This window comes from Trachinotus anak, unplaced genomic scaffold (genome assembly GCF_046630095.1).
Source record: "Trachinotus anak isolate AG129_WGS33_773 ecotype Australia unplaced genomic scaffold, CSIRO_AGI_Tana_v1 ptg000028l, whole genome shotgun sequence".
NCBI classification, from domain to species: Eukaryota; Metazoa; Chordata; class Actinopteri; order Carangiformes; family Carangidae; genus Trachinotus; species Trachinotus anak.
In genome coordinates, this window is record NW_027273879.1 from 12,376,607 (window position 1) to 12,398,280 (window position 21,674).

Consider the following 21,674-nt stretch of genomic DNA (forward strand, 5'->3'; position numbering starts at 1 on the left):
GTTTGAATGATGTCACTGTACCAAAACTAAAGCTGAAATGAAAATCAAATCAAAGGTAAGTGAGAAAATATCATGCATACAACAGATTAAAGCAAAAATCGAGGAAAACTTTTCAGCTCTTAATGATTATGAACCAGTTTTGTTGATAACATCACTCCTTCATGCACACACACAGTCACACACAGAGAAACCTGTGGGAACAGCAGCCTGAGAAAGGGCAAGATGCCAGCTGGCTATGAGACTAGATTTCAGGCTGAGGATGTTTTTTTAGGCCTGAAGTCTGGTTGTTTCTCCCTGTCTGAATGTCTGCAGGCTCTAGAGGCGGGCCTTGGCAGTCAGCACTGTCCGGGCAACTGCACTTCTCCAGGGGATGGAGGAGAAAGAGAAAGGAGATACGGCACCTGCAGTCAAGTCTTTTTTAAATTATCTTCTATCCCCACCTAGTGGTAAAAAGGACAAACCCTACTTCCTCAGTGCTTCATGTTAGCAAACATTAGCTTGTCTGGCCCAGTCACATAAAGCACACTCTCACGACACTGGTGTGTGTAATTATGTCGTAGTTGCTTCAGCCTCTCTGCTGTAAGAGCCAGCGACACCACACAACACTGGTTGTCGTTTTGCGAGTGTACTTGTCAACATTAGCTAGCCTGCCTCATTTTAAGCTAGCTCACAGACCCCAATGCTAGGCTGTCATGTTGCTCTCCAATACACAGTCGACTTTATTTTTTTTAGTGTTTCAACAAGCGACAAATGTTATATATAATATCATTTAACTACTGTAAGGTTATAATATCCTTGAGAAAACACTCACCGTATGCTACTTACTTCCACTACTCTCAGGTACACTAGTTACTCCAGGTTAGTTTGTGTGAGAGTGGACCTAACTGGCTTCGGCTAAATTTGCCCTCGGTTTAACCTCTCAGGCAGCGCTTGCCCTCAAACACAAATCACCACTTACAGATCATAATACCTGAACCATGTCGTAGCTCTAGCTACCAAACAGTGGAGTTTGATTGAGTTTGATTGAGCAGTAAACACCACACACTACAGTTAAAGCTGCCTGTAAGTCCATAAATAGGGCAAAATTACCCCATTGGTTCTTGAGCTACTGTTTGTTTTTCAGAGGAGGGTTCAAAGTGCACTACCGCCCCCACTGGTCTTGCTACCTAATACTTTCGTGCACTTCTATGACAGTGACATATTGAAATATTTTCTCTATGTTATATGCTACTCAAAATAGCGTAGTTCAAAAGCCTACTCTACTAATGTGAAACATATTTGTTATTCTAAATAATAAATATTATTATTTTAAATAATCAGACTGCAGTCAGGCTTTCAGGTCAAATTCAAGCCAAACCTAATAAAAGTTCAAATCTCCACAGCAAACAAAAAGAAATCACCGTGGTCACAGGTATACATCATTTTTAACTGTTTAGAGACACTGCCCCGATTTATTTAATGTCAACTCATCTAAATTCATTCTCAAGCAGTTTTCTTAAATCATACACTGTCTCTTACACAGAGTTTGACTATGACCGATCCCTTACAGAAGCCATTAAGATATTATTGAATTGAACAGAACTGATTAAAAACTGGACACGGTCACATGGGCAAAGTTGTTTACCACGTGTTCCGTGTGTCACTTCTTAAAATACGCAACCGGGCAGAGCAGCCACTGTGGATGTTGTTGTGAGAGCCAGCGTTGTTATTTACAGGAGGTCTCCCCAACCCCTCAACCCCCGCCGCCCTGCGGTCCATCTTATTCCCCGGTCGGTTCTGCGGACCTGTCCTATATAATATATAACTCTGGCAGACAGCCGATCACTGAAAGCAACTCTGTTTCTGACAGAGCTAACACAGCTAGCACTAGCTAGCAGGTCCCACGACAGAGCTAACGGCTAGTTGTTTAGCAGTGATGGAGTGGCGGGGCAACGGATCTTCAGTTTACCCCGGTGAAGAGTCCAGCAGTGACCCAGCTTCAGAGGCCAGGGGCTACAGTGGTGTTTATCCCCACCAGCAGGTAATTTAGCTCATACTAATGGGCAAAGTGTTGCAGTTAGACGTGTGCCTTACTTAGCATCACAGAGGTGAGTTTACAGTATTAAAAGCATGCTAGCTAGCTAAGCCCGGGTTGTTGAAGTTGCCAAGTTACATGGCGTGACAGTCAGCAAAGTATGGGCTGTCTGTTTTTGAATAATGTCGTATTTGTTTCTCTGTCGCCAGTTTTCGTCTTTTACAGGAGTGTATTTGTCTAACCAGTTAGCTTGGTGGGGGCAGCTACAAAATATTAGTGTCCAGGCTGCGTGCTAACCTGACGCAAACCCACAGTTATCTATAGTAACACTCAAGCAAGGTAAACAGATCACTTGCAATGTCACCATCATGTCAGGACACTGCTAAATCAAGAGATCGTCCATATGTGGGATGGTTGTTGAGATCGGAGGTCACAACAGGACACGAAACAGCAGCAGCAGCAGCAGCAGCAGCTCACTGTCCCATTCCCTCAGGTCCCGCATATTCTCAGACACTGACAGCTGTGTGTGATGGCTGCTGGGGACTACAGAAGGCACTTGGCTGTTTGGGTAGCCATGTAGACAAGATGGAAACAAGCATTAGTTTATTTTTAGCCCTGGTGCCCCACCCTGTTCCAAATGCACTATGGTTGTGGTCACGAAAGCTTAAAAGCCAAATGGGCCTACATTTAGTTTGTGATGCAGCCACAGTTTGTCAGCTGGTCGTTCCCAGGACAGCCAATCATTCTATAGAAAAAGATGTATGTGAAGAATTAAGATTAACAATCAAAGTTAAGATCAGTGCTGAGTACAGTATTACAGTATGCCTCTCTCCTGCGGAGGAGGGTGTTGTTGTGACCTTGGTGCATTTGCATGTTTTGTCAAAGCTTAGCGTAGATGGGATGTGGTTAAACAAATTAAACTAGAATCCTGCACAAACACTGGGTGTATATTTGTATTTTATATTCAAATCTTAAAAACTTTTTTTTTTTATTATCCAGCACATATTCTCTACTTGTACAAAGCGTGGACTAGTAATTTGACATGAGCCACTGACAGCATGTTCCTTTTCTCTCTTGTTCTAATCTTGTCTTCTTTCCATTTACCTCACACCAGTCACCATCGTCACAACTTTGTGATTGTGCCATGGCGTCACTGTGCCAGAGCCAGCAGCGCTGTGTGAAGGCCTCTATCGTGTCCAGCTGGAGACTGGCTGAGGCACAGGACCAGCTGTGTTCTCTAGGGGTCCATAGCTCAGAGTCCCTGGAGCAGGAACGTGCTCGGACGCTGGCCTGCCCAAGAGAGCTCACACACACTGAGGAGGAGTGGCGCCGCAAGGAAAGCATGCTGGGAGGTCAGGAACCCAGCCGCAGTCCCGCGCTTGGAGCTGACGGAAGTTGGGACGTTTTTGATAAGGTAACAGAACTCTGTCATCATTAGAAGATTTTAAGAGTGTGGTTATATTTTGGTGTTGTTTTGCCACATTTTCACTTATTTGGCTGTGTGGTCCTGCTGTTTGCCGACCATGTAGTGACACTGTAAACACTCACGTTAACACAGTTTATCTCTTCACCCTCTTATAGAGTATCATTAATTTCCAAAGTCAACCTGCCGAAATGGATCAGGATAAGTGCAATACGTTTCTCCAGAAGTATGAGACAGAGATCAGGCATTTTGGTAAGTGACGCACTAAATCAGAAGTCTCTAATAAGAATTGTCTTGTGACTAGTTTGTTTTCTGTTAAAATAGAACATTGTCTTTTAGCTCCACAACTTGTGGCTGGAAGATTGTTACAGGTTTAGGCAGGATTTCTTCTCCAGCCTCACTGGAAGAGATCATATTTAGTTTTCAAGTACATATTTGAATGATTAAGTTTTATGTGGGAGTTTCATCTCAACACATAACACTCCACTGTGGTAAAAGAAGGTATGTCACCTACTGTTTTTCAGCAAACTCATTCCATGGTAATTACTGAATGCTTTGAATATCACTTGGTGTTTTATCCAAGTCATCAGTACTTTGTATGAGAAAGTTTATAATAAACTTATTTTTCGTTATTGAAGTGTGAACTATCCTACAGTCCACTTTACACTGTGTTTATATTGTACAGAACAGTCTGCGTCACAGTCCTTAGTTTGAACCAGTTAACTAGCTTTTAGAAAGACTGAAAATGAGTCATTCAGGTTCATTGGGATGAATAGTCTGTCTCATGTCTACAAGCTAATTTTTATTTCATAGAGGCATAATGTGTCTGTACTGGAGGATAGGAAATCTGTCTTAAAACATATTAAAACATACAGAATATTTTGGAATATGATCTGCAGGACTTTTATACATACGTTTGTAGGTTGATCAGTTTTAACGTTGAAGCAAAATGTCTGGATAGTTTAAAATGTAATCATGAGAAATCAGGCAGTGACAATCAAGTAGGTGAAAGAATCACAAATCTTATGTAAGCTTACTTAGTGTAAGCCTTTTTACCCTTAGTCCATAATTAGTACAACTTAAGTGTCTAACAAAACAAAACAGTCAAGTTATGTTTGCCCAAATTTTAGTATTATAGGCAGTTAAGTTGTGCTGTACATGTTTCTGACATACTGTATAAATGATCAAAAACGTGCTGGAGATCTGTCTCTGACATAATATCTTGCTCAGTCTTCAATGGATCACTGCTGCTTATTCTCTGAAGATACGCAGGAGACAAAAAAGCATTTTAACACTATTATTACATGTGTTTGTAAAAGCTGTTTATTTTCCAACAGTTGTTTAACATGCAGAACATACAAAAAGACCATAAAAGGACCATATGGTTCTTTTTTTGAAGTCGTCATGAAACTAACTGACAAGCTTTGTTTCCATTTCCCAGGTATGTTGAGGAGATGGGACGACAGTCAGCGATTTCTTGCAGGCATGCCTCAGCTCATCTGTGAGGAAACGGCCAATTACTTAATTCTGTGGTGCATGAGACTACAGCAAGAAGGGGTAATGTACTGATTGGCTAAAAATCCAGTTACTTTGTCTTTTTCTTGTTATCAACAACTCTTGTAAAGTGGAGACAGAGAGTCACATGTCTGAGCATGTGCACTGACATTGAAAATGTAATACTGGAATAGTTTTAGCTTTAATTACACCAGCCATATTGATCGCAATAGAACACATGCAATCAAAACCAAGCTTTTGACTCGTCATTGAAGGTAAAGCACTGGTGTTACTGATAACGTCAGTGGCTCAGTTCTGTTTAAGTTCAGCTCATCGTGACAGTGTGACGGTGGTTCAGCTTTTTACAAAATCAGGACCCTGAAACTGACACAGCTAAAGGAAATTTTGACGCCATTAATTTTTTTAATTTACACTTGTGTTTCTTTCACTGTGATTTCAAAAAGAAGTTTTTGGTCAACAATTAGCTCTGTGGCTCAGGGTCTGAATCACAGTGAGGCTACACAGAATGTGCTTACTGTGCTCACACTGATTATCAAAATATATTTTGGGTGTTCAGGTGGCTGTTTAGTAGTTCCTCTTTTTCTTGCTTACAACTGAGAATGCTGCACTTCCAAATAAAGGAATCAATCCCACGTGTGGGTTCTAATTTTCACATGTTCATTTTGAAACTCATTTTAAACTAATGCGGTGACACACAGGCGGTCTTGGAAGTCTAGAGCTCACACAATTGATTTGAAATGTGGCTTAATAAATTGGATGTTGAAAAAAAGTGCTTTCAAGAGTTTGAATATGAGACCTGGTGAGATACACAGGCTCTCTGAAATCAGCTTTGTTTTTGTTTCCTGCAGAAAGAAGCACTGATGGATCAGGTAGCGCACCAAGCTGTAGTAATGCAGTTCATCCTGGAGATGGCGCTGAACTCTCAGAGGGATCCCAGAGGCTGTTTCAGACAGTTCTTCCACAAAGCCAAAGTAAGTTACACACATCTTATCGATACTTCACTGTATGTGCCGGATGTAGAGAATTTAATATAGCTTTCAGCTCAATCATTAAGCACATGTCAGGCCGCAAAGGCAAATCATTAAAAAAAATTGCTTTACCCATGAATTCAGGTGCTTTTGTAATGGAAGCTGAAAGACAGCATGCCTCACTGAAATATCATTAATATCCCTTCAGATCGAGATTGTTTTGCTTTAAGCCATTGTGTGCTATGTTTCCTGATGTTGTTGTCTCTACAGGAAGGACAAGATGTCTACTTAGAAGTCTTCCGTACAGAGCTTGAGGCCTTCAAACATAGAGTTAAAGAATATACAGTCAAGTCTAGAGGTCATACACCCAACAATGATGAACAACACAACACTGGCACAAACTGCAGACTCGACCCCAAAGAATCGCTGGACCCTTTACCTCCAGTAAGTGTTCCTGTCTTTTCCCCACTGCTGCTAAGACATAAGCTACTGCAGTTACTCCACACAGCTGTGGATGGGCACCACTGAGCTACTGTTTATTAGTTCTCTGATATATAGAACTGGTAAATATCATCTTAGGTTGGATGCTGGATTTTGACACAAGCATTTGCTTGTTCACTTTCAAGTCACCTGTGTCTCTGCTGTTTGTCAAAAATATGCTGACAGCACTACAGTGCACCAGGAAAGGATTCAGCAAGGAGTAAAACAATGAGCAAGTAAGCTCTTGTGGCCACAGCAACTGCCAAAAGTTATTTACTGAAACCAGACATGTATTTGCAGACAGCCTTTTTGTTGTCTTCCTTCATTTGAAGCCCCCAACTTCTGCCACAGAGCTGTGTCCACCCTCTGTGCACAGGTCCCAGTAGAAGCCTGGTGGGTGGAGTCATCAGGGAAACCTGATACAACATCCTCATTTTTAGTTTTAGCTGACTCAGACAAATGTGCTTGCTGGTCGTGTGATGTCTCAAGCGAAATTGTGATAATTTAGTAGTAGGGCAAAAGGGAAACGACAATGAAATTAATTTGTCAGTGCAGTGTTGAAACTGTTTTACAGCTCAACCATGCATATTGTCTCTTTTTTTTTTTTTTTTTTTTTTTTTTACCAAAAGTTTGTGTCTCTTACATACAAGCTTTTATGAAGGTATTAAAGTAAGTAAGGTTTTCAGGGCCCTGCTCTACATACATGATTTGAATATGCTTATATTTTGTGTCATTATGCTTCAATGTGTGGATAACTGTAGAAACTGTTCCAGTAGGTAATGAAACAGGCCTCATGTCCTCTACCAGACCTTTCTTCTGTTCTGCACTGTGTTCTTCTTGGATATACTTTTCCAAATCCAAAGAATAGATATTATCATCACCTCTGCCATCAGAAGTGATCATCGTCTTTGTTTGCCCCTCGCCCTACTTATCATCAGCAGCTCAGGTATCGCAGATAATTCCCACTATCATTATCTCACATCATTATGTTTCCTAGTCACATGAGTGAAGCTCTACCAAGAGCTCTGCTTCCTTTTTTCAAAGGATGGAGGTCACATCTGAGGAGCGCCTCATACAAATTAAAAGCCTTTTCAGCATATGACGTCATAAAATAATCACAGACAGATTTAGATTTTAGGCAAGCATTTCAATATTCAGGTGAAGTTGAGTGTGAGAGTTGCCAAATGGCATATTCCACAGGCCTTTCTTTTAAACTTGATCTTTGTAGTTTCAAAGCCTTTTGTAAGCGAGAGAGAATGAGGCCTTCCCCCCTCTATTGGCCCCACAGCTTGACTAGCTGCCAAACATCTACTCAGAGAAAAGAGAAAAAAAAAAACCTCCTCCCCTTCTCCCACAGAGGAATGTGATCAAGCCAGTTGAAAGTGAAGCTGATCCTGCTCCTGCTTTTGGAGTTGCCGTTTTTCCTCTCCTAGCATCTCTCTTCTCCCTTGAAAGCTCACCGCCAGCCTGTGAGATGTGACCAAAGAGGACTGTGTACATGAGGAGCTGTTCTTTAGAAAGAAAGGGAGAAGTTTGCGTTCTCCCAGATTTGGTTTAGGTCATAGCGTGAATATAAGACCAGACTTTCAGTGTCAGCCCAGGTTTGAAATGTTGAGTCAGAGTGCAGTTACATAACCATTATAATCTGGGCAGCAGTAGGTTAATTCCCCAGCGTTTGTCTCCCTAGCTCTGTTTATCCTTTACCTATTTTTGATTTTGATATTTGCATGGCAAATCCTCACCTGTGATTGGTTTATGGCTGTCATTTGACCCTCCTGTCTTTGTCTCCCTCCACCAGGTGGCAGAGTACCCCACAAAGCGTTGTTTAGAGGCCGGACTGTGGACAAGCACAGGGAGGTGGACAAAGGATGACACTACAGAAACAGAGGACATTCGCATGATGGAGACCTCCTAGGGAATATGGAATCAGCCCCTGCTTTTCTTCCATCTCCATCGTCTTCCCATTTAGGAACAACCTGAGTTTCAAGCCCTCTTTTAACAGCAGACCAGGCTCGTAAGCAGCAGTCCAGAGCGGGAATAAACTGAGACGTGATCCGTCTTTGACGCCTCATTTCTCAGTGAAGAACCTGTAGGAAATGATGTTTTACTGAAGACAGTCATGTCCCATTGTTGCTGTTAGTATATCAGTATGGGTTAAACTTGGGCGAGTTGGTTCCTGCAGTGGCTTATGCCAGCTAAATGCACGTCTTGTGCCATGACACTGGTTTTTAGAGAGCTCTCATTATCTTTCAAGCTGGTTATTTTTATTTCTCCTGGAAAAGAGAAACAAGTTCAGGCACACCAAGAAAACTAGACCAGTCTCTGCAGCAAAAGTGAGTTAAATCCTATGACTGAAGAACTTAGGTTAGTGGACCTGTTGTTACAGGTGCTTAAAAAAAAATCATGCTAAGTTGGAGAGAAGCATGACTGGCTTTGAGTCAAAGCAATGCTGAAAATAGTATATGTCCAGTATTTTAAACTAGGTTTTGAGGTAACATTTTAAACTACCTGATGTAACATTACCACAACATTTGGTAAAGACTGGGCCTCACATCTCTTACAACTGTGTTACATAAGCCTTTCTTTTTTATTTTTAAATTGGTTCACTGCAGCTGAACCTGCTGGCTTTATGCTTATCTGCAAAGTGTCATTTGAATGGCTGAATTGGTAACAAATACAGAAAGCAAAAGTGTTTTCTCCAGTCTTTACCTTGACAGGCCAGAGTGAAATTACAAGCCAGTTAAAGGTTGGATTCAAGCTCTTCTTGAGTGGATCAGATTCACCCTGCAGGCTTTGGCTCTTGCAACGTTCAGGCCCACAGTTAATCTGCATGTCAGGAGTTGCACAGGTCTCTCAGGCTGCTTATCAGGAGAGGATTAATAATGGAGTATGTGTGGGTGGCTAGTCAGTTCACTGACTCAAAACGGACCGAACAAATAGATGTGTTAAGATGGTATCTTTTGGTGCAAATGTTAAACATTCACATGGGCTTTTGTCAAACATTATTTTGTCATTACCCAATTTGTTGCGATTCCTTATTGTCCCAGAAAAGGCGAGGAGAAGCAGCTAGCCTCAGTGCTCAAAGTGGAAAAAATAAATAAAATGGAGGGGTAATCTTAAAACACTGCTTTTACAAATGCGGAGTGGGAGTTAGTTAATATCAATGTGGCCTTACATCGTTTGCTTTGAACACTGCTAATAAACAGCCATATGAGGGTCATGAAGTTCATGCATATCATGAACGGCCAAGGACAAGAGTGATAACAATGTTGAAGGTCCTCTGAAAAGTATTCCTAGTGTTGTCTGGAGACGCTTAAGAAGCAATTAAAATGAGTAACCTCCTTTACATCTGCCATTACCATGTATCTTTGGCATTCAGATTTTATCTAGATAGTGTTGTCTGCTGCCGATACAAACATGTATGAATTCACTCAGTATATACAAAGCCTATAATGAATCAAAATACAAAATCATTTGAGTTTCCAATTAATATACAACAACGGAAGATAACAATATACAGTGTTTTCTCAAAAGTAATTGTTGTGCGCTTGGGTCTTACTGTCTCGTTCTGTTACAAAAATAATTCAGCCTTGCAGAAAAATAATTAGGTGCTCATTTATTCAAGCTAAACTAAAGACAACCGTGCATGCTTCTTGGTAAGTGTCTGCAAGATTATATTTGAGACAATATAGTAACTCAGCATTTACTGCATGACAAAGCACTCAGATTTTGATTGGCATGGTGAGGTGAAGGGGTAAAAGAGGGCACTACACTCGTCACAGTTGGCTATTCAACAGCTGAATTATGTTCCCATGGAATTTATTTCATCAGGTGTTTAGGTAGACAGTTCAACCTTGATTACAGGTGATAAGGCAGAAATCATGCCAAATTCACTTCTTCATATTTTAGATCATGGGAGATCTCCGAGGGCTTTGTATATTTATTTTTCTCTGGTTCAGTGACGTGCTTGTGTAAAATGTACTTATATTTTCTTTACCAGCTTGCCATCGTTTATCCAGCATCCTAAAAGGAGTCACAACCACCAGTTTCCTTAAACAAGTGCGCTGTGCACACTGTCAGTGTGTGGTTATAGTTCTCAATCCTGGCACCTACACCTGAGTAGGTAATTACAAAGCACCAGTGAGAAGGGAGGAAAAAAAGGGCTGTGCTCTCAAAGAGACTTACTGTATATTTGTATGCAGAACGGAGCTCTCTGCATCTGAATGTGTCCAGCACTTTATATTTGTCTTTTCAAAGCAGTTTTTAGTTTGTCCCTTTTTTTTTGTTGTGCTCCCAGTCATCTAGAATTGAATCAGCACATTTTATTATACAAGCAACCTTTAGAGGAACTTGTGTGTTGAATTGTGAGATATTTTATTTTGTTTTACTATTCTGTTGTCCTCTCACCATTGTTTTTTTTGTTCAAGGGATTCATTAGGCTTCCCAGTAGCTGTCCCTTTGACAATTGTGTTCTTTATTTATCAAGACAACAAAAATCAATGTAAAAATTTCCTGAGCAACATGATCGGCAAATTTTTTATTGCAGACCATGGAAATAGAAATACCATATGATGCATTAAAGTACAATTCATCACGAGCTTCTGTGTGATGCATTGTTGATTCTGCAGTGAAATTATCAGTTCTCATATGAAAAGCATCATAAATAGAGGTATTGTCAGCAGTTATGCTAAAATAATGTGCTGTAGTGGACTTAAATGTTTTTGTTTTGTTTTGGGGTTTTTTTTGTCCACAGTGACGACTCAACTATGCAAAATAACTGTTGGGCTTAAACTGCTGTACTAAACCTGTGGCCAGTGTCTCTGGTGTCTTGACTTTCTACTATAAATCCTGTGTTATTGATGGTTGGTATAAGAGTTTCTGTCGCTAAGCGATAAGCTTAAGGAAAGTTCTCGGTGTTACTCTTCTGTTTTGACAGTAGGCAACAGTAAGATTTGGCTTCTTTTGCCGCCGTAAGAAACTCAAATATAAAACCAGTGCTAAATGTTTGTGTCTTTTTGCCAACTGCCACAGTTCTTTGTAGACCTGCAGTGATTATACAGTGGACATCACTGACATTTAAAATTGAGGAGGATGAAATGGCTTTATCATTAAATTCTTAAAGGGTACCACCGCTGATTGTTAAGATGCACCATGGGCAATGTTGGCTCCAGGTTTCAACAAAGGAAAAAGAATGTGTGTAATAAAAAAATATACATGTATGTTCTGTGGTATCAATTTTGATACTTCTGACAATGTGTGCAATGTTTAATTAGTGGAGTACTCAACTGTTGTAGGGGCAGCCATGTCACTGTTGAAATCTGTCAAATTAAAACAATGACTGGGAAACTATCCAGTTGTGTTCTTCTGGTCTAGTCTCTCAGTCTCAGAAGTTTATTGTGATTCATAATAAATACTCATGACATAGTTGTAAGTTGTCTATGAAGAGGATATATGCTTTTACACATGGTACAATTTAGTTGTACAATACAACTGTACAATTTAGAAAACACTCACTGCATAAATCTTCTCTTTCTGTGGCTTTTAACATGGTGAAGCATTCTTAAGACCAAAGTGCAAATACACAGAACCGCAGATCAACCTTGAACGCTGTGATACCCTCTAACAAGATGGCAGCCCTGTGCATACTGTGCTTTGAATGTTTTATGTTATATTTTACAGTTCAGTTTTCACTCGTCAAGTCACATGAAATGGCAAATATCAATACATGTTCATAGACTTTGTCAGAAGACCGGGTTAAAATGGAAACTGGTGTATTTAAGAGGCAACAATATTAAGACTTGAGGTGGTTGAAAGGAACTGTTACACAATGATGGTTTAATAGGACATTAAAGTTATTGAATATAGCCGAACACATGTGGTCAGTTCATACATTATTCAATCAGTGGTCCATACTCATGAAAAGTATTTACAAACTACATTCACTGAGTTATTTTTTCCAAAAGCAGCAAGAGGCACTTGAGTGTAAAAGTGAATTTACTGAAGAACATGGCACATTTCCCTTTAGAGCAACTCTTGACTGCACAAGAAACACTCCCAATAAGACAGGTACACCTTAGTTATGCCCACAATATTGTCAATCGCCATCAACTAAGAAAATAATTTATGATTTCAACTAGAAAACCCAAAAGTTAAAAATGTATACACTACTCCTCTCCTTAAGCTTGACTGCATTCACCAAAGAGGACCCGCCCTAACAATTGTTCCTGTTTTTGTGTCGCAACGTCTCACTGAGGACGATGTTGATGTTTGATTCAGTGATGTCTGGTGGCTTTTTAAAGGCACATTAAAGAAGAGACAATCTGTGTGAATTATTACAACTAATGTTTGAAGGATGTTATGCACATGTCCTGAGAGTTTGCCAAAGTGATTTCAGCAACATTGTGGAAACAGTGCAACAGTGCTTCAGAAGTGAGGTTTCCCCAACAAAATCTGTGGTCTTGCTATTGCTACCTGACATAAACTGTGTGCATCATCAGAATAGATTATCACACAGACAGCTCACCTCTTGTTTCACAGAACGTGGCACCTCGATTGGATGGTGCGTACAGAGTGGTTTCTGCTGGTAAACTTTAAGACTTATTGTCATCTTCAGGCTTTCTATGCAACTTTTTGATTGATGGAGGAGAGTCTTCTGTGGAGGAAGGCCTCCACGTGTGGCCAGATCTTGTTGGTTTCAGTCCCAGAGAAGGTCTCTAGCACACCTTTACTCCTGGAGAGGCAAAGAAACAGAAATCTTTTTTTATAGCAGTCACTATTTCAACTGTTATACCAATATTACAACTCGAACAATGTGGTTGATCTATTAATCAGCTGTTAATGCACATAGATCTCTGGGTATTACCTTGAAATATATTGAGCAGTAAATAAAACGTGCTGAACAGTGAAACTATTTTTCATCCTTTGAAGTGAACCCTCTGTCCCCCTATTCTAGTCTAGAGTTTTCTATGCTTTTTTCAAATGATGAACAGCCTCTCACACATTGTGGTAAAATAAAAAGTAAGTGGGACACTAGCTAAGCACATCCCTGTGGTTTGAGGGAACACTATAATATGTTTTCCTGCCTAATTAACCCAGAAATAGAAAATATTATGCATGCACTTATAAACTGGGTCCACAGCCTTGCAGGTCTACTAGTATTTGTGCTTTTTGCCTGTGTTTTGATGTTTCTTTTAATCCTTTAAGAAAACATTTTTAAAGTACTTGTTTTTATTTCATTTTTGCAACAATGACAAAAGCAGTGGTTGCACTTGTTAGCTTGTCCTCTGGGAATGTGGTTCTTGAGTATTGTTTCAGTCATTCAACTGTGCAACTGTGAGGAATGTGCAGGGAGGACAAAGCCCAAGGTCAAGGTTTAAAAGCATTGGGTGGTAGACTTTTACATATATTAAGGCTTTATTTGGACTAGACTTTTGGACTTTAATGCAGTCAAACATCTGCCCATCTGGCCTCTTTAATTTCTCTGTGCAGGGATGCAAAATAATTTGCTATGATGGGCTGAGTCCTAGTGATGTCCAGACACACAGATATTTGAGAATGCTCTGTACTTTCCCACCTGTAGTACTCTAAAACAGGCTCTGTCTGGGTTTCATAGGCCTTCAGTCTCCGTGTAACTGTCTCTGGTGTGTCATCATCCCTCTGGACCAGTGGTTCTCCTGTTACATCATCCAAACCCTAGAGAAAACATATGATCCAGTGTGGTTACACCTGCACACCGTGCTGTAATAGTACATTTTAAATGCATAATATGTTTTGCAATTAATGATTTTGTTCTATGTTTGTGTAACTGCTGAATAATAAACAGAAATACCATACAATAAATGTTTACCAGGAGAAATGGGAGGAAACCTGCTGAGGCAGAATTGATTAATAAACGGTTCAGGACTTAGGCGCTAGAGTCGAAGGCAACTGGACTTCTTTTAGGTTTCTTGAAGACATTTCACCTGTCATCAGAAAAGGCTTCTTCAGTTCTAAAAGTTGACGGGGGAGTCCCAGGTATTTAACCTTAGTGGGGTTGTCACATTGGAGGTGGTCCTAAGAGTTTTGATCCACCCTGCCATCACATGAGTCGTTAGGATGAATGGACCAAGGTGTGACTCATTTGTGAGTCGTCACCCCACCCTGCCATCATGTGAGTCATTGGGCTTAGGTGTGAATTGGGGTTAAACTGCCTGGGAAGGGATCTCAGGACTGCACTATAGGTGGCTGCTAATTGGTGTCGTAAGCCACCTCCTCTGTTCAAAGGTGGTCGTTCCAGTTGGACGTAGATGGCCTCCTTTACTCCTCTCTCAAACCATCTGTCCTCTCTGTCCAAAATGTGAACGTCTGCATCCTCAAAGGAGTGTGCTTTCTCCTTTAGCTGCAGATACACAGTTGAGGCTTGTCCTGAAGAGCTGGTTCTCCTATGTTGTGCCAATGTGCTTGTGAAGTGGTTGGTCTCTCCTATGTATAGGTCAGAGCACTCCTCACTGCACTGAACCATAAACACAATGTTGCTCAGCTTGTTCCTGGATGTTTTGTCCTTGGGGTAAACCAGTTTTTGTCAGAAGTTTTTGTCTGGGTCTGAAGTGTACCATGACGTTGTGCTTGGAGAAAATTCTCCTAAGTTTCTCTGACAATCCTGCCATATATGGGATGACAATGTTGTTCTGTCTGTTCCTCACTGGTTGATGACTGAGGTTCTTTTTTATGTCTCATTGTTGGTTTGATTAAGGCCTAGTTGGGATAGCCACATGTTTTAAGTGCTCTCTTGATATGTGTGCGTTCCTTCTCTCTTCCCTCTGCCTTGAAGGAAACGCTCTCTGCCCAGTGGTGTAAGGTCCTGATAACCTAGAGTATGTGTTCCAGTGGAAGGTCGGGGTCACACAGTAGATACTGGACAGTGTGTGTGGGTTTCCGGTTGACTTCAATGTTGAGGCTTCTTTCCTCCTCAATGAGCACAGCACAGTCCAAGAAGGGTAATCTATTTTCCTTGGTATCCTCCCTGTTGAACTTGATGTTTCTGTCCACTGACTTGATGTGTTTGGTGAACACCTCTACTTCTTGGGTTTTGATTTTGACCAAGGTGTCATCCACGTACCTAAACCAGAGGCTAGGTGTTGCTCCTCTGAACGAGCTCAGACCTTTCCTTTCCACCTTCTCCATGTAGAGGTTGGCTACAATGGATGACACATGGATGGCACATCCATGCTTTTGTCTGTAGAATCCCTCATTTTACTTGAAATGGGCGGTGGCAAGGCAGAGGTCTAGCAGGGTGCAGATCTGATCTAGGATAAAGTTGGTTCTGACGTGTAGGGAGCTGTCTTGCTGTAGTCTCTTCCTGACAGTCTCTGTAGTCAGTATACATTGTGTGTGACATCAAAAGACACCATGGTTTCATCCAGAGCCAATTTAAGTTTCTGAACCTTGATGGTGAAGTCTGTGAACTTTTAGAACTGAAGAAGCCTTTCGGATGAGAGGTGAAACGTCTTCAAGAAAACTAAAAGAAGTCCAGTTGCCTTCGACCCTAGCACTTAAGACTACAATGACCTGGACGACTGAGAACATACACAGACAAATGCTTCAGGTATTAACTTCCAACAACTACTAGTCCACAACAATGAGCAGGATTTAGATCTGGAATGTAAACACTGCTCAAGAAAACAAAGTGGTGCCAATTGACTGAGAGGAGAGACAAGGCTGACAAAGGTAAAATTAAATAATGTTGAAAGATATTTAATATAGGATAACAGATTTTCTTGCATTTTCACCCTGTGTGAGATGTCTGCACTGCGTTTCCATTGTAGACTATAGGTTTAGACATAAGCCAGCAGAGCAGCTGGTCATCTCTCTGATGATGATCTAATACAGAAACAGTAACAGGAGGCATGACTACACAAGCCTACATCTTGACTTGTCACAGTAGGAAAAACGTGTGTTACTAATAACATTAGTGATGGCTCTGTTCTTTTGAAGTATCTAAAGAAGAATGTGACAGTGAGCCAGCATGAACAATACCAGGACCCTTAGATTGCAGCAGCTAAATACAATTCACCAATCATTCATTTTATTTTTTGCTTTTCCTACAGCGACAGGTTCCTTTGTCTTCTCACCTCTACACCCTTTAACATCATTGGGGTTTGGTGGTACAGCTAGTGTTTTATTATACTCCACACAGGACATACTGTATTTTTTGTTGCAGGGCGCTGTCTGTGAGAACATTTTTGGAAAATGACCACAACTCTGCAAGGCTGTACACGTGAGCTTTGAGCAGAGTTAATGCTAACATGCTGTTATTTAGCAGGAAACGTTTGCCATCATCACAATCTAAGTTTAGCGTGTTAGCAAGCAGCACATTTGCTGATTAGCACTGTAACACAAGTTACAGCTGAAGCTGAACATACCCCCCCGCGCACGTGCCCCCTCAGAGCATCAGTTCTTGTATATTTCAGATGTCGTTATGAAACACATCTCATCAAGAAAGCATGCACAGGCCCTTAAGATCACATCTGGGTTGAACTGGTATGAAATAAGTGATTCATATGGAACACAATTACTGCAACAAACAATTCAAGTTGGTCTAACAGCTAAACTCAGATCTCTGCTTCTGGGTAGGCAAACATGATTAAAGTATTTAACTTCATCGAGGACAGATGACACGTGCTATAAGACACACTGGCATTTTTAAACCCTTGACCTGATTTTATTCCAGTTCCAGATTTTATGTCTGTTTCTGTTACACTGCTTACACAGGAGGGCGAAGAATAGACTGAAGCAAATGGTTAACTAGAAATGTTTTGTTAATCTTTCAGACTGTGCAGGAAATCTGGCAGGAACGTGCTACAATTCACTGCCACAGAAAGAACAAGCACATGTGACCACAGTCACATTAGCTCGTAACTCGTCAGTTACAAAGAAGCATATGTTCAAAAAAATTTGGACAACTGAAATGAAATGAGGAATATAATATCTTATTATGATTACTGATTTAATCAGTCGGTTGCGATCGGTTGGTTACATACTAACCAACCTAACCAACCAATCAGAAGAAGGCTACAGATGGTCACTGTGACCTTGACCTTTAACCACCAAAATCTAATCAGTTTGTTCTTGAGTCCAGGTGAACGTTTATAACATGTATGTATGTATAAAAAATTGAGATTTCGCGTTCACAAGGCCAAAACTGTGTTTTGTGATGTCACAGTGACCTTGACCTTTGACCACCAAAATCTAATCAGTTCATCCTTGAGTCAAAGTGAATACTTGTGCCAAATTTGAAGAAATCCCCTCAGGCCTTACTGAGAATGGGATGGACAACCTGAGAACATAATGCCCTAGCTGTTGCTGGTGCGGAGGCATTAAAATAAATGTTGAAATGTTGAAAAGTATGTGTAAAAGGGCAAAAAGGTCAGAGAATAATATCAAGGTCAGATACTGTTTTCTAAAGTATTTGCTTCAAAGAGCTCTGTCTGTAGTCATGGAAACAGATGCGATGTGCACACAACGCAGCGGATGCTGATCAAAAATAAAAAATAAACCAAACTAAAATGATCTGCTTGATGCACCTCTTCACAAAACCTATTCAGTCAGAAACCTAAGTTACTATAGCAATTGCATGCATTATCTAATAATGCAACCACCCCACCCCCCACCACCTCCCATTCTTCCCACTTCCCTTTCAGCTTACTGGTGTGCGATTGCATTGGACCTCTTGCATTTTCACAGCAAACAAGTGGCCTGTTGTTTTATCTTTTCTCAGTCTGTCACTGATCGCATCTCCTTCTCGCCTCCATTCTCTCTGTTTATGCTGCACGCTAATGATTTTCTCATTAACATTTTGTGTAATTTGTTCTCTGCATTTCTCAGCTGAATGTCTTTAATCTGTTTTCCAATAATCTCACATTATTTTATTCAGGCTCAGTTCCATTTGCTTTAATTATATATAGTTATGTTAGAATCTTTTATTGTTCTCTTCCTTTTTTATCTTCTCTGATTCTTCTCTTTGCCCCTGGATCATTTGTAATACCCCCATATCAACTTTATCATCTATTTTTTTTTTCTACAATGAGGTTTAGAAAATCGTGAAACAATTCATCTCAAACAAACAGTATGGCTTATTTCTTATTAAAAAGTAAAGGTAGTATATATATATATATATAGTTTATGTTTGAAAAGACATTCTAAGTGTCTTTACTGAGTAATAGTTAAGAGAGGTAAGAGAGGATGTATTTACAGGGACTTTAGGCGGATTGAAATCTATGTTGTAGACTCTGCCACTGGGAAGATGAGTCCAGCGAGAGGTCAGCCTCTGTTTGATGGTCTGGAAAGGTACATTGAGGTTGATGACTGTATCCACAGTGTAGGCGTCATCCAGAGTCTCTGCCTGGGAAACTGTCCGAGGGAAACCTAACAGTGAGAGAGCGAGACAAAATAATTAACTGCCAGGATTTGAATTAAAAACCAAAAGCACAAATGACATCTCAGTAATCTTTCCCTTGAGAGCAGACAACTACAAATATCCCTCGTCTGAAATCTAAACCTTAGGAGTGTAAGACCCAAACCCATTTATCATGAGGAACAGAAAGATGTTCCAAACTGTAATGTGACTGACTGGTGATATAAACTTACCATCGAGCAGCCAGCTGCTCTGGCCCATTGCTCTCAGGTCACTCAGGATAAGACGAGACATGACATCATCAGGCACCAGCTGACCTTGATCAATACAGGACTTCATCAACAGACCGAGCTCTGACACAGAGAAAAACAGAAATGGATGTTTGATGGAAGCTGAAAATACCAGTTACAAAAATGACAATCATTTTCCTGACTGGATTTTTGAATCTCGATATTCTGAACCCTGATTTTGGAATCACAATACGAAAGACTGGCTGTGTTGTTTGCATTAGTTTGCTGCTTCAGCACTGCTACTGTTTGTAAAGTGTCCATCATTATGAACACATTCTGTGCAGCTGAGCACAACGCAACGCCACAGAACTGTATTTAAGATGGGAAAAAAATAACAACAGGTTTACAGGGAGATGTATGTAAAATATTGTGTCTTTCATGTCTTACTGCAGTTTCCCATTTGGGTATGAATATCTAACTCAGTATAATGATATTGTAGCTATAATCAAGCTACACAAGCAGACAGAAGAATATGTGTGTACTGTGACACAGTGTGGGACATTTTTTTTTACTGCAAATGGAAATCTTAAAGGGATAATCTGGGTTTACGAGGTTAAGGCATGAGATTTTTTTTTTTTTTCCTGTCACTTCCACTTTAATTGGTCGGAGTCCAGCTGAAGAAAGGAATTTCCTGACAAGCCTTGCAGAAACGACCTGACTGTGCTAATACACTACTCTGACACTAGGAAACATAGCAAAGTGTAAAACTGACTATAAAACTTCATTGGAAAACTCGACTGCATGCAGGAAGTACTGCCTCAAGAAGTTTACAGAGAGGACCTTTCAGTGTTATCAGTTTATCTGCACTGCTCACTTCCAAAATGGGATTTACAAATGTTCAGTAGGAGTATGAGAAGTAAGTGAGGCAGTTTCAGGAGGCGGAAGGTCACTGGTTCGGATCCAAAGACTCTCTGGGAAAATTTGAGCAAGAAAGGTCAATAAGAAGAACTGCTTTGACTGCCAGCTGATCCAGTGGAGCTGCTCAGCTGCCAACAATACGAGGACTTAGCCACTCAACATTGTCTGCACATACACAGTATGACAGCATGCAGAGGAAACAGGCATGAGTGCATAAATAAGGGCTAAAGCTTGGCTGTACAGCAGCAGTTTTTGCAAGAGTCTCCAAACCTCACTTCAGGCCCAAATGATTGCTCTGAGATTGTCCAGCCTTGTAGTTACTCTGTCACACAGCTGTAAATAACACAAGTCTTCATCTGCAGCCCGAGGAACAAAGGTGCACAGCCTTTCTTATCTTTACACCTCTCTTTATCATCATCCAAGGTGATATCCAGAGGTAGGGGGCCTCCAGTGTTTCCAGTATAAACATAAAACAAGACACTCTACAACCCTGCTAACCATTTTGACCTTGATTAAAGAGCGCACTGTTTCTTCTCTACTCCGTGATAAAGATAAGAAATTAAACTGTAGGAGTGGTGCTCTTATCACAGTGGTCCAGAAAACAACCTCGTTGTTATTTTTTTTATACTATAACTTGCACAGTGTAGTAGTCGCTTATTGTACGACGACTTTCTTGTGTTTTGATTATAGATTATAAAGTATTTGTGTTTATTTCTAACAGTGCAGATGCTCCAGAAAGAAAAAGAGGAGGGGGTGTCTCTTTTTGTTAAATAGGAAACATACCTGCAGCCTACAACATGCTGACCTCTGTAGATCGTATTCAAGATTATACCTATACTACCTTAGTATTTGTTTGTGATTTATCTTACCGGTTTTAGCGTTGATGTTGGCCCTCAAAATGTCCCCACTAGAAAGGTGAGTCAGTCCAAAAGTTTTGGTTATTCGCGCAGAAACTGTTCCTTTCCCCGACCCCGGAGGTCCCATGATGACAGCACGAAAAATCCTTTGAAGAACCATCTTCGGACGATCATTTACCAAAGCAGATATTTAGAAAAGCCGTACTCTGCCCATGAAACCCTCCCCTCCGGATGCTCGGCCAAGACTGGACCGGTGCAGGTTTTCTCTCTTTCCCAAGAAATGCGCAACGTAACCAAGAGTGGGCGCGTCTTTTCCAGCCAGTCTGAACTCCCAGTGGACCTTGACTTTTATTTCCCCCGGCCCCACAGAAAAGAGAAGGAAGAGGAGGAGTACGTGGAGGAGGAGGAGGAGGAGGAAGATGATGAGAACTGAAACCAGTACAGTGGCGACGGGGGCAGATGAGGATGCACACCGAGGGAAATGAGCCCCTTTCCAGCAGCGTGTTGACAAACTTCTTCGCATATTCCGCTGTCGCCGCTTCAGTGGAGATGTGTTTATTGTATAACACGATTATGCAATTGGTACAGGCAGAAAAGGCTTGTTGGCAAGGTTGCGGTGATTAATCCCTTCCGAGCCTAGATCCCTCCAGCAGACAGACCTGCAGATTGGCAGGCAGGGTGAAATGAGCAACCCATCTGCTCGCTTTATGTCCGGCTCCTAAATTATTATGGAGATGTTTTTTTTTTTTTTTTTTGCCGTTTTAAAGGAATTAAACAATGTTTGCAGGCATTACCGATCTAAATGGGCTTTTAATAGTTTTGAAAACATTTAAAACTTTTGGATAAGATTTAATTATTGTGTTAATGTGTGTGTAAAA

At 40.8% G+C, this 21,674-nt stretch overlaps 3 protein-coding genes across 6 annotated transcripts in view; 1 reads left to right on the top strand and 2 right to left on the bottom strand.

Moving 5' to 3' along the window:
• The window catches only part of exd3 (exonuclease 3'-5' domain containing 3), a 39,635-nt gene extending 38,728 nt beyond the window's left edge, over window positions 1–907 (bottom strand). For 3 of the 4 annotated variants that reach the window (XR_011686315.1, XM_071466181.1, XM_071466179.1), the window contains exon 1: window positions 812–907. The gene's annotated coding sequence lies outside the window, so the exon portion shown is untranslated. The remainder of the gene's footprint in view (window positions 1–811) is intronic. The other variant, XM_071466180.1, reaches the window with a different exon arrangement.
• Window positions 908–1,636: 729 nt separating this feature from the next.
• cdc37l1 (cell division cycle 37-like 1) lies at window positions 1,637–11,751 on the top strand. Its single transcript, XM_071467049.1, has 7 exons — window positions 1,637–2,020; window positions 3,129–3,428; window positions 3,596–3,689; window positions 4,879–4,994; window positions 5,801–5,923; window positions 6,191–6,364; window positions 8,199–11,751. The coding sequence occupies exons 1-7, from the start codon at window positions 1,916–1,918 to the stop codon at window positions 8,313–8,315; spliced, it is 1,029 nt and encodes a 342-aa protein (XP_071323150.1). The 5' UTR covers window positions 1,637–1,915; the 3' UTR covers window positions 8,316–11,751.
• Window positions 11,752–11,754: 3 nt separating this feature from the next.
• ak3 (adenylate kinase 3) lies at window positions 11,755–21,341 on the bottom strand. The gene is made up of 5 exons (XM_071467054.1): window positions 20,809–21,341; window positions 19,025–19,144; window positions 18,630–18,802; window positions 13,974–14,092; window positions 11,755–13,130 (listed from the first exon to the last, which is right to left on the bottom strand). The coding sequence occupies exons 1-5, from the start codon at window positions 20,954–20,956 to the stop codon at window positions 13,019–13,021; spliced, it is 672 nt and encodes a 223-aa protein (XP_071323155.1). The 5' UTR covers window positions 20,957–21,341; the 3' UTR covers window positions 11,755–13,018.
• Between the last annotated feature and the right edge of the window lie 333 nt (window positions 21,342–21,674).